Source organism: Thermobia domestica, chromosome 12, assembly GCF_964235325.1.
Source record: "Thermobia domestica chromosome 12, izTheDome1.hap1.1, whole genome shotgun sequence".
In the NCBI taxonomy this organism is placed as follows: Eukaryota; Metazoa; Arthropoda; class Insecta; order Zygentoma; family Lepismatidae; genus Thermobia; species Thermobia domestica.
Genome location: NC_137465.1, coordinates 229,376,629 through 229,388,854, shown reverse-complemented (window position 1 = coordinate 229,388,854; position 12,226 = coordinate 229,376,629). Strand labels below are relative to the sequence as shown.

The following is a 12,226-nucleotide window of genomic DNA, read 5'->3' as shown; positions in this document are numbered from 1 at the left end:
CCAATCGAATTTAACCGTGTAACCGCTAAGATACGACAAAGCTTTTTGATAGCTAGAAGTGTAGAGATTTAAACAGTGAAAGCATTAACACTATTGAAAGAATAAGAACCCAAATTAAGTACAAAATATTACATTAGGATAGATAACGGATTTGAAGTTCTCCCAAATTAAGTAGAGAATGAGAACTTTTTTTTTTCAGTGTCACGTCCCATGGTTATTCTTTATATAGGCTAAAGGAGACGGTGATGATGAGAATGAATGAAATCGTCGAATGAAGAAAGTAGGAGGAAACGGGAGAACACTGAGAAAGGTATTTATCCTTTGTATCTAAGCACACTAATACTATACTAATCCACACTTGTATTTCAATTACCTTAAGTGCGCCTGATCTCCCTAAAGCCTTCTCAGCCTTATTCCGATCATAGCCTTCCTTCATCAGCATCTGTACTTCAACTTCGAAAAGAAGATTTCGAGCTTCTTCGCAAGTTTCATCTTTTTCGAGAAGAGACCTCAACGAGGACGCAGCTTCATCGTACTTCTGAAAACAGAAAAGTAAAGTCGTGCTCTTTAATTCAAAAAAAGAAAACTTGGATTTTTTTTTAAAATGAAAAATAAAATAGAACTCAATATCATAGGCAAGTAAAAACAAAATGGAAAAACAAAGGTTTATTTTGAAATTTCCAAGACGGAAACAAATTAAATGTAGAAATGAACCATGTATATTTACAAACACATTTCACTACAAGAGAAAATAGCTGTCTTTATATTATTAGCCATGTGTTTGGAGATATCGAGGAATTAGCTATATAATCTCAAACTTGGAAAAATGTAGTAATACAGAAATCAGGATTCAGTCGGCTTTCAGCTCTGTTTCTTCAGATTAATAATAATAATAATAATAATAATAATAATAATAATAATAATAATAATAATAATAATAATAATAATAATAATAATAAAAGTGTGATTCTTTCTTAGAGCAGAGAATGTTAAGAAGCGGCAGTTCTCTCTACCACGTTTTAATTAAAATTGCATTTTGTACCATACTAACTTCACTTTGTTAAGCCACGCATTAATGAGATTGATTACTCATTAAATTAACTATTTTGATAAGCACAAAAATGTTGGTTTTCGAATAGCATTTAGTTTGGTTGTGGAATTCTCTATTTTGTAAAAATAAAAGAATAAATACAACAAAATAAAATAAAAAATAAAAAGTTTTTAAACTTAATTTTAATAATAAATTCATATTAATATTTGAATTACGGGAAATTCATATACTTTTGTTTACCTCTGCATGTATATTCGACCATCTTTTATTTTAAATATTTGCATCTATTCATTCACAAAATTATTTACAATTATACTTATTTTATTTAGCTCGTCCATGTTATTCATGTTTATAATATACTAAATCATAACATATTACTAAGTTTCAACAGAACACGACAGTAGTACACAATGACAGCAGAATGCGAAGGTAAATTCATGTGCTAATATTTATTACATTAGTTAATAGTTACATTAATTCATCTTGCAGACGTTGAAACATGTTATATTACATTAATTAAAAAATACTGTATAATTTGTTGTGTTACGCCTCACGCTATAATCTTTTATGCTAAAGGAGATGGATAATTATGGAAAGTGAAAGATTTAGGGATTTAGGGTTTAGATTTCTGGGCTTTCGGCATCTAAGGCCATTTAGCCCTTCACGATTTGAGGGATGACGACCCTCGGCGAGCACACAATCCGGGGAAAGGGAAGGAAGGAAGCGGCTTGGGACCTATAAGTTAGGTATCACCCCGGCATTTGCCTGGTGTGAATGAGGAAAACCCAGGAAAACCTCATTCAAGGTGGCTGGCCTGAAAAAGCGTGTTACACTTTTTCGACCGAGTGACCCAACCGAGAATCGAACCCGGGACCGCTCGCACCGAAGGCAGGAAAGTAAATGATTATGAAGTAACTGGTGGAATGAGAACGGAGTAGACGGAAAACAGTTGAGTTGATTTTTTAGTTTAGCGTCCCTTTCCGCAGCGGGGCTATATGAGACGCGGACCTACTGATTAACGTGGAATCCGAACCACATGAGCTCCCGCCGGGAATCGAACCCGGGTCTCCCACGCCAAAGGCGCGTACGCTAACCGCTTAGCCACGGAGGAGCTCTCTAGACGGAAAACACGAGAGTAGACTGAAAACAGAGAATATCACTGAGTCACCGTAATAGAATTTATGTAGAAAATTTAGAAGAATTTGATATAATGTTAAAAATCACATTCATAATTAATTTTGATCCAAGCGTAGTATTACTTGTAATTATAGTGTGCAGATATCTAGAGGTTTGCATTATATTATCCTTAACATTTCAATAAATAAACATTAATAACCAACATTCAAAAACAAAATCAAATCGAACACGTATTAGAACGAATGGCACGATTCTACTAAACGGGGACCATTCCAACAAACAAAGGAAATAATAACAATAATGTGAGGTACCATAAAAGGGTACGTTACAACCCTTTGCATTAATTCAAGGATTTTAAAAAGTTATTACGATTTATTTCTTAAAAGAGAAAAAGAAAAGGAAAACAATTTATGGAATTGTAATCTCCATGTTTCCAAGTACTACAAGAAGCTTGCTCTAACAATTTTTCAAAATTCACTCAATACTGTGGATAAGAAGACATTTCGCGTTTCTTTTGCATGTTGTCATTTAATTACATGTACCATTTGAAGAAAGAAAACATTCAGTTTAGCTGATTTTGAGAAATTAAAAATAACCACGTGTTGGCCACAATATTTTTCTTCTTTCAATTTGTATTATGCCATTTAATATTTCAGAAAACCGTATGATTGAAAAGTTTATTTATTCCTCAATGCAATAGATGCGTCTTTTAAATTAATAGATAGTGGTTATAAAATCTCATTTTCGCAAACACTGAAATATTTCCTTTCTTCAAATAACATGTTCAATTTAAGGTTTACTTTTTCATTATAATCAATAAAAGCATACAAAATGCAGGAGTATGGAATAACGATAAACAGGTAAGCTGGATGCCATCAGAGAAGGTTTTTTTTTTTTATATTAATTTCCTTTATACTTCCTGCATATATAATTCGCATTTCCTCTTCTTTCCTTTTATTATTGAATAAGAGAGAGCCTGACAACCAGTATTCGCTAACATATCGCGTGTAAGTTCGCCAAATATATACTTTGTCCTGACGGGTCTAAATTTTAGTCGGTGTAAAAATTAATGAAAAAAAAAAAAAAAAAAAAAAAAAGGCCTTATTGCGTTTCGATACAAGGATAGACATATTTATTGATACATTCAAAACGATGGTAAAACTGCTGAATCACACTTGATTCACATAGACTGTTTCAGCTCTAAACAGTAAAGCCATGTGATACAGCTAATGCCCAATTACTTTAAACAATTTATTCAAATAATTTGCATACATCGAACACCAAATGCGCATCTTCGTGTTGCATTAGAACATTTGATTCACAATTATAAGCTCCACTTCACTTGAGTGGGATTTTTAGTGTACTACAAGCTCACTAAACCAACCCGCTAGGATTATTATTATTATTAAAAAAAAGCCCCTCAGGATAATTATATTATTCTTCCTCCACCACCTGAAAAAGATGCCAGTGATAACCAAAAGACAGCCATCTACTTAGGGTAAAAAGACACCGTATCTTCACCATCACGACTAGAAACGATGACTGCTGTAGACGTAGAATCGCCCTAGACAGGTCTCCAACTCTGTTTTCAGTGTATGTTATAGTAAATATATACAGCTAACTTCGCTAAACATTAAATCGTGACTGTGCAATTCTCCATTCAATATTTCAACACGAAATTACAACCAAAATCAACACACACACATATCTTGCTAAACTAATAAATTTCCTTTGTTGAAATTTACATTAACTGGATTCTCTCAATGAACAGTCTTTCACTGTGTGAGAATAAAGCTTAAGTAAATTAATTAATGCTCATTTACTCGTTCTCATAAATCTAATTAGATTAAGGAAAAAATTAAATGAAATTTTTAAGTTTTACGTCCCACAATTATGCCAGTTAGGATAAAGGAGACGGTGATGATGAGAGATGAGTGAAATGGTGGAATGAAGAAAGTGGGAGGAAACGGGAGAACCACGAAAAAACCCACGAGCACGGTGTTTGTCCACCACAAAGTCCACACGGCGCGAGCTGGGATCGAATCGGGGACCCCCACGCACTAATTAGATTAAGGGTTAACTTGTCCCATGCTACATAGACCAGGGAATGAGGTCTGTCATACTTATTCAAAATTGAAGTTTCTGCATTTTCAGTCATTTTAGAGTAATTTCAATCGTTTACATTTAATTTAATTATAGACAAGAGTCTGATTACACAGTGAAGGCGAAAGTTTACTATTATGTCACAAACTTTCCTTGTAGCCTAACAAGCACGATACGTGGTACTAATTAAACAACTTAAGACGAAATAAAATAACTGGTAGAAAGATACGATAAACTTACCCTTAAAGCAATTAAAGCTTGAGCTTTCCTATAATAGGATTTGGTGTATGTTGGAAAGTGAAGTACCATATGTTCTGCGTCATCCAAGGCACTGAAATGATATTTACATTAACATATAATACTCCACATATAGACACTAACAATAGCTGCTCTGACAGACACTTACAGAAGTAATATCCTGGAGTATCGATACACCTGAATTGCGCCATCAAATAGCAAGAATTTATTATTATTATTATTACAGAAAATTAATCCATTATAAACGAAGCAAGTGTTTGAGTAATGACAACATGAATGTTTAGTTTGTTTGGTGGATATTCGAAGCGTTCCCCACATTCTTCTGGGTGAATGATACAATTTGCCACAATTTTCAGTCAAAATATCTATAATAGTTTCTCTGTGTACTTTGCAAATTTATATTTATGGTGATTTACACCTAATTCCTTCAGGACATACAGATTCTTTGTGAAAATCCACTATATAATGAGATACGGATACTGAAGAAAATAGCAGCGTATATTGTAACAAGTATATACGAAATTACCTTAACTGGATCGAAAGGTACGAGATTTTTTAATCAAACAAGTGCTAATGCGTACGACCAGATAGTTTTATTTGCTATTCTCAAATAATGATAATCATTACGTTTCCTATGCAGTGAATTATATTTAATGTTGTGTGTGTTCTACCTAAGTATTTTTTCTCTTTTGGCTTATTTTTCTACGATCTGACCTGAAGTATGCTAAAAGAAACAATGTATAACTTGCGACTAACTATAGCCTTAGAATTAAAATATATGAGCAGTTACGGTACAAATCAAGAATAAAAGTTACAGCAGAAATAGTTTTTGTATTGCACGAAAAGGTCTACCTCACCTTTTATATTGTTTTAGCTGATGAAAACAGTAACTACGGTTATTCCAGAACCGTCTTTCTTTAGGAAACTTTCTGATCGCTCCATTCAAAATTTTAATAGCTGTATCATAGTCCCCTAGCATAGCCTTCTGGTACGCTTTTTCTCCCAGCTCCTCCACTGCCTCCATCGAGCTGTAAACTGAAAGATTACGAAATTATTTCACATACAAATAAATTTTAATACCAATATTATATTTTATTCGATTAATATTACTGCTCATTCTCTCCTTTTCATTTATTATTTCAATATATACGTCAAGTTTAAAGTTCCTCTTCTTAAGCTGAAGACAAGAGGATATGGTGTAAGTTTCAACTAAAATTGCCATTAAAAACCTCGGGACCCACAAGACTATAATTTTGACTTCATTTATCAAATTAACTGTAATCCTGACAATACATCCATCCACTGTTTAAAAATGTTTGATGTGTAAATGCACAAACGAAACTAAAGGAACGAAGTTGAAAACAGGACGAAATTTCATCACCGAAACAAACATGGTGGATCAGATAAACAACTACGAGAATTATATTTTGTCCTATCGTTCTTAGCACTCTCTGACCCGTGTATACTCATTAGCCACGGATGGCATTTAGTATCTCCCCCTAAATCCATCGACGGCTCTGGAGCCGGTGGTGACTTACAGTGAGTCATTGTAAACGACCTCGTTTATGCATATACCCACCATCGCTGACGCGCCTGCTCACTACGGACACACTACCACGCTAAGGCTCGGGTCTCCTGCTGCGCTCCTGCCTTAACTCGATTAGATAGCATTTGTGTTTTCTAGTGGTCACCTAGCATAAGTTGGTTCGTGTTCTATGCACTGTAGTTTTATGCCGTTAGTTGCAAATAACGAACCATAATCACTACTAAGTGATTTGGTGGAGAAACTACTTTTTGGTGGAGAAAAATAATCAAGGATTTCTGATGTAATTCTTAGCTATGGACAACTTCGGTATGTATCTTCTATGATGAATCTCAATTTGTATAAAATTTCCATACTTATTATTTAATTTATGAATATTAGCAGAAAAAAATAAAAAGGTAGATTATGTGAGGTTAGATTTCATAACATGATACATAACAACATCAGCAGCAGTAGTTGAAGTAGGATGGTAGATATTATTCTTAGTAACAGAAGTGCGATGATGAGTGATTATAAGTTTATCATTGTTGATCCAAGTGGGCTATTAAAGTCGATAGCGAACAAAAATGCGATGGTAGAACACTAATATACACATCGTTAGTAAATCAGCTCCTATTCTCCCTAAGTTAATAGGCATGACTATCTCCACGAAACACAAAATACAATAAATATCTACTATTCATACAAGATGCGATATGCCTCTGCGGTCATATCAAAGTAATTCATTCTCCAGAAGACAAAAACACGTATTTTCGAAAAGATTTTTTTAAAAAAATCAGAAATAAGCAACTTATAACTAGAAAAAGGAAATCTCCAAAACTTTCATAATCAAATTCTACGTTCCTTTTTCGTAAATACGGCAAACGCGCAGCGAAATTTACACAGAGAGGTAATTTTACGCTTTATTACAAATACAACGTAAATCTCTCATAATGTTTATTACTATACATATGGAACAGCCCTAATTATCATAGATATTAAAACATTTTACACATAAACAAACGACTAAACGGAGGTAAGTCACAAAATATGCGAATCAATCAGGCATTTTGTGTTAGTGATTTCCTTATATACATTTACTATGTTGACAAATTTCAACTTACCTTCGCAGAGTAGTTGGTTACTGTGTTAACCTCATGCACCCGCCAGGTCCAAGTACTTCATTCTCCTGGCGTTCAACTCGAGAGGACGTGCGCTGGATTCCTTTCTCTCATATTCTTACAATTTTGGAGACGTCATCAACAACTAATTCTGGCCGCACATACCGTTTTTTGATAGCAGATTTAAAAGTATGTGACACACGGTGGAAACTTAATCGGAAAAACACCTCTAACTATAACTGATTCTACAGTCTAGGATTTGAAACTGTTTCTGAAGGTACTGTTCTTTACATGAACTTATTAACTCAATATTAAATATATATAAGCCGAGAGTAGCGATCCATTGCATATTAATAGAAATCTGTTTCTGTTTATAATAACTTGGATTGAAGACCTTTATTTTTAGGTGAAATTATTACTTGGAATAAAGAGTTCTATTGTTTATTCTATACAATGTCCCAAGTACCAATTTCCCATACGTCTAAAATAATAGGAACTCTAGGATGTCTGAATTAATATAGACAATACCCTTAAGGTGGCCACATTGTCAACTACACTGCATATATAGGCTACATATTATTGAGCACCTCATATATCTAATTTAGCAGCGATATTAATTTCCGTCGAACATGTAACACTTCTTTTTCAAATTACGTAAGTGGATGAGTTGAGAAAGTCCTTGCATTTACTTATTTAAGGATAGTGGAAAAGGACACTTACAATACTTTCACTATGACTCAAAATTCATTTCAATTTGCGTACACTGACATTAATTATTATATCCACACCCTCATTCAGGGTTGGCAAAAACCATGGATTTTATCGAAAAAAAAAAAAGAAGATAAACAACTGCACAAGTGAAACCATTATACAGAATTACATATGGATAATTTCAAAATACTGCAGAGTATAGAAGAACTAATTTAGTTCAAGCTAGTTCACTACGACTTTTATTAGGCCAAGTTAAAGAAATACAACGACTTAATTAGCATGTTAGTACGAAAAGCAAATAAAGATACGAATTATTTGAGTTCACATTGGCTCTGACCCATTTATACATAAATAGATACCAAAGATATTTCTGATCTCAATAAATGTCTCTAGTGGATTTTGTATGACCCCTCCCCCCCCCAAAAAAAAGTACGACATTTCGACGTATTTTATCAATAGGAAACATTATCAAGAAGAAACAGCATCTAGAACTTTTGTTTGATTGCAATTGCATAACAATAATAATAAATTATAGAAAAATCACAAAAGAAACATCTACAAATTTATATAAAAAGAAGTTGCTTTTGAAGTATAATCTCTGAGTAAGGAATGGGGAATTTAGGTCTGAATACAATATGAATAACATACGAGAATGAACCGTGATAACGCACAAATGTGTGTTCATAAAGATGTTATGAATACAAACGAACATTTGTCATTTCTTGAAGAAAGAAAAAAAAAAAAAGCTATTTTAAAGCAAGGTTTAAAAATACCTTGGTTTAAACCAGCCAACCCTGCTCTCATTCTTTCACAAAAAATGTTTCACATCGTATTTTACTTATAAATTTTCTATTTGGTACAACCCAGCTCGAGTGAACTCGAAGCAAGTGACCGGTTATGTTGCATTTGTGTACTTGGGACCCTCCTGTCCTGGTTTGGGAGCCATCTTTGGGACACATCATCCCTCACACCACAGCTCAATCATATATATTGTAAGTTGTATTTTAATAATTCATAAATTTGTAATATTTATTAACAATATTAACATGTACCCAAAGTTTTACTCCTTTTCTCCCATAACTCTTTAGAGAAGCTTTACGTTTAAGTCAAACATTACCACCGAAAACACCTATTCTTTCTTTAATAATTCCTGTTTAGTGATGCAATGTTTTCGCTCCATAAAAAGTAAAATGTAACATTCGTTATTTTTTAAAAACAAAGACAGGAGTTGGTATCTTGACAAAATATTTCTTTTTTGAAATCTACAAACCTTGAGTACAGTCTCAAAGCAGTCTCGGAAGTTGTGTACATGTGCCATTTTCCCGAACTTTGATCGCCACTAACTCTAAATCTATTTGGTCTAAGAAGGAAAAACTTCAAACAAGTTAATACCCTTATACTAGAAACAAGTGACGGAAATTTCATGAAAATCTGAAATGGCGGATTATAAAAAGACATTTTGCCGGATGATTTGATCTGGAATGATCCATTAAAAATTGAGTGAATATGAAAAATGAGTGTATTAGACACTATTTTCAACCAGCGGTATATTTCGGTTCTGCACAGTATATAGATGTTGTCTTATTTTATATTTACACAAGTGGAACGTTACTAGTGTAAAGAAATGACAAGTGCTACTGAAACTCGTATGATTGCCAAAATTTACTTGGTTTCACTACCTTCAAATACGCATATACACCCCATCGCTGACGCGCCTGCTCCCTTCGGACGCATCCCCACGGTATCCTACGAGCTCATGAGCTTCGCCCTGTTCTAATTCAGTTAGGGGTTATGGTTAGCAGAAGGGGTCCAGAAGCACGTAAAAACATAAAATTTACAGGAGAAATAAATAATGCAAGTACTTAGACCTAACATAACGTAACCAAATATAACCTAATTTAATCTAAACTAACCTAAGCTAACCGTAACTAACCTACTATTAGTAGAAATTAGCGAAATTCTATTTTTTTTTTTTAATTATGCATGAAAAAATATAAACTAACCTAACCTAATGTGAACAGAAATTCCCGAAATTGGAATTCTTTTTAGAAACAATTGCTAGATCCTTTCTGCTAAACAGTAGCCTCGGTTAGATAGTATTCGCGCTTTCTTGAGGCCACCTAGTACAGGTTGTGAAAAAAATATAATTAATTTTTCAACGATTACTTCGAATCTTGAGTCAAAACTTTATCTGCACGATTTTTATATTGCTTTAGTTCTTACTTAACGTTTTTTAATCCTTCCTATTTCAGTTACTGAATGTAAAAGAATATAAAATGATATTTACTCTAAACCAACAGTGATACCTATCACGTGTTTCAGACTGGCAGTGGTGTTTATATTTACCCTTGTTTTAACTTTTTTTTTTCGGTTCTTTCTATTTCAATTATTCCACATGAAATAATATACACATATTAATATTACTTGAAATACTATAGAACACAATTTTGGAAACTTTCGAACTTGAGCAAATATACTGTCACATCAAAAATAAATGAATTTACCTTTCTAACCAGAACTAGAACTTTGACGAGCGGAAATTTGAGCTCTTTGGTGCCTATTTCTTGCCAGCGATTATTCACCACAAACAATGTCATGAAGCTACAAACTACAGTTTGAACAGTCTCTGAATATAGATTACGAATTATTAAGTTTGTACTGATGTTTTTAGTTCATACACTTCAAATAAGGCCTTTTTAAATAATAGCACACACCTCAAATTTATAACCTTAAACTGACGTGTTGCTTGAATATGGTACAGTGTTGCCAACAATCCCAACTCAAAATTGTCTATTGGATAAATAATAGTTCCTCTGAATGACCTTTTAGAACACAAATTGTTTGAACTGAACAGGACCAATTTATATTTACACAAAATTATATACAGTTTATTTAGCATTTCATATATATATACGGAAGAATTTCACTTCTGCAAACTTCATTACAGATGTTTTACATTGTACCTGCGGTTTCGTCAAATAGGGAATGTAGTTTTAATTGGAACAAAATCAATGAGGTCCAGCATTTTCGTTTATTTATTGGCAAGTTCATATTGTTGTAATAAATGGACAACTATTAAGATAATAGGCAATATTCTAATCATCATCCTAACGAAATGATTTCTTGAACAACTTAGTTTTGGTATGTTTTATCGGGATTCTTTCGTTTTATTCTCCAACAATTATATTATCATTCATTTGCACTTCTATCAATCTTTCTAGATCTACAGGGCATAAATGTACATTTGTATACCAAATAATATAATGTACATGATGGAATATGAGATCTCAGCACTGCAGAAGAGAATAATAAACATTGCACATTTTATTATTTAAATTATAAATTGGATTTATCAACTTCCGAGTATGAAAAGATTAAATGCTGAACATTACTTAAATATCAGATTTTTAAGCGTGATTTTCTAAAGCAGAAACACATCGGATGGAATAATCTTAACATGATTAGTTGAGTGAATGTCAGAAATTAGTTTAATATTGTTGCTTTAGGCTGAGATCTAAAATTATCGCAGAATCTCGAAAAACACTTGAATAACTTACACGGTTGGGCAGCAGTCCCAGACATCTTGTATTCGAAGTTTCTTCTTTAGTACAAAGAATTCACAGTACAATATTGTCTGATACTTTGACAAGAAAACAAAGGAACTCGCACAATTGTTTTGTTTGGTCGACTCTTCTGTGATAAGGTGTAAATAAGTTTAAGCACTAGTTTAAGCAAATTGACTCATTTTTGGTTAAAAAGAAGACATTTGGCAAAACAGTAAATCGTCTACTACGGCTTTTATTCTAGTTCTTTCCATATAGAAATACGTGTACTGAATTCATTTGCATTTCAGTAATTTCCCTTATGGAGCGTAGTTGCCAATTTTCACTTATATAAATGATAAACAAACATTTCCTTCAGAAGTTTATTCGTGATGCAAACAGTCATATTAGTCTAAATGTTATAAAAATCTAACTATATAACGGTTAAAAGCATTTTTTCGACCACTGGAAGGGATATAGAAGATGACAAGAAACTGTATGTGTTTATACTGTTAGCTTAATTAACTCGGAAAGTGTGATGAAGGTTATCAAGAATAGAAAATAAAGACTAATTAGAAATACATAGGCGTCTCTGGCATATGAAAGTTGAGGAGGACGTTTACAACAAAAAATACTTATAAATCTCGATTAGATTTACATAAAAAATTGTGAATTAAATGGGGTTACTTGAGTTAGTGGAGTTGACTTTCTACTTCTACCAGTACGATTAAACATAATAATCATCATAATAATTATTCCATCATTAGTAGTTCACTTATAT

General features: G+C 33.0%; 1 protein-coding gene across 6 annotated transcripts in view; it reads right to left on the bottom strand.

The window, feature by feature from the left end:
- Nucleotides 1–11,753, bottom strand: part of LOC145667097 (stress-induced-phosphoprotein 1-like) — a 36,821-nt gene extending 25,068 nt beyond the window's left edge. For 2 of the 6 annotated variants that reach the window (XM_081734828.1, XM_081734832.1), the window contains exons 1-4: nucleotides 11,461–11,751; nucleotides 5,407–5,584; nucleotides 4,532–4,622; nucleotides 374–538 (exon numbers count right to left, since the gene is read on the bottom strand). In XM_081734828.1, coding sequence (XP_081590954.1) covers nucleotides 374–538; nucleotides 4,532–4,622; nucleotides 5,407–5,584; nucleotides 11,461–11,485 — 459 coding nt within the window. In that variant the 5' untranslated portion in view covers nucleotides 11,486–11,751. Of the gene's footprint in view, nucleotides 1–373; nucleotides 539–4,531; nucleotides 4,623–5,406; nucleotides 5,585–10,407; nucleotides 10,687–11,460 lie in introns of those variants that run through there. The other 4 variants (XM_081734831.1, XM_081734827.1, XM_081734829.1 and 1 more) reach the window with 4 other exon arrangements.
- Between the last annotated feature and the right edge of the window lie 473 nt (nucleotides 11,754–12,226).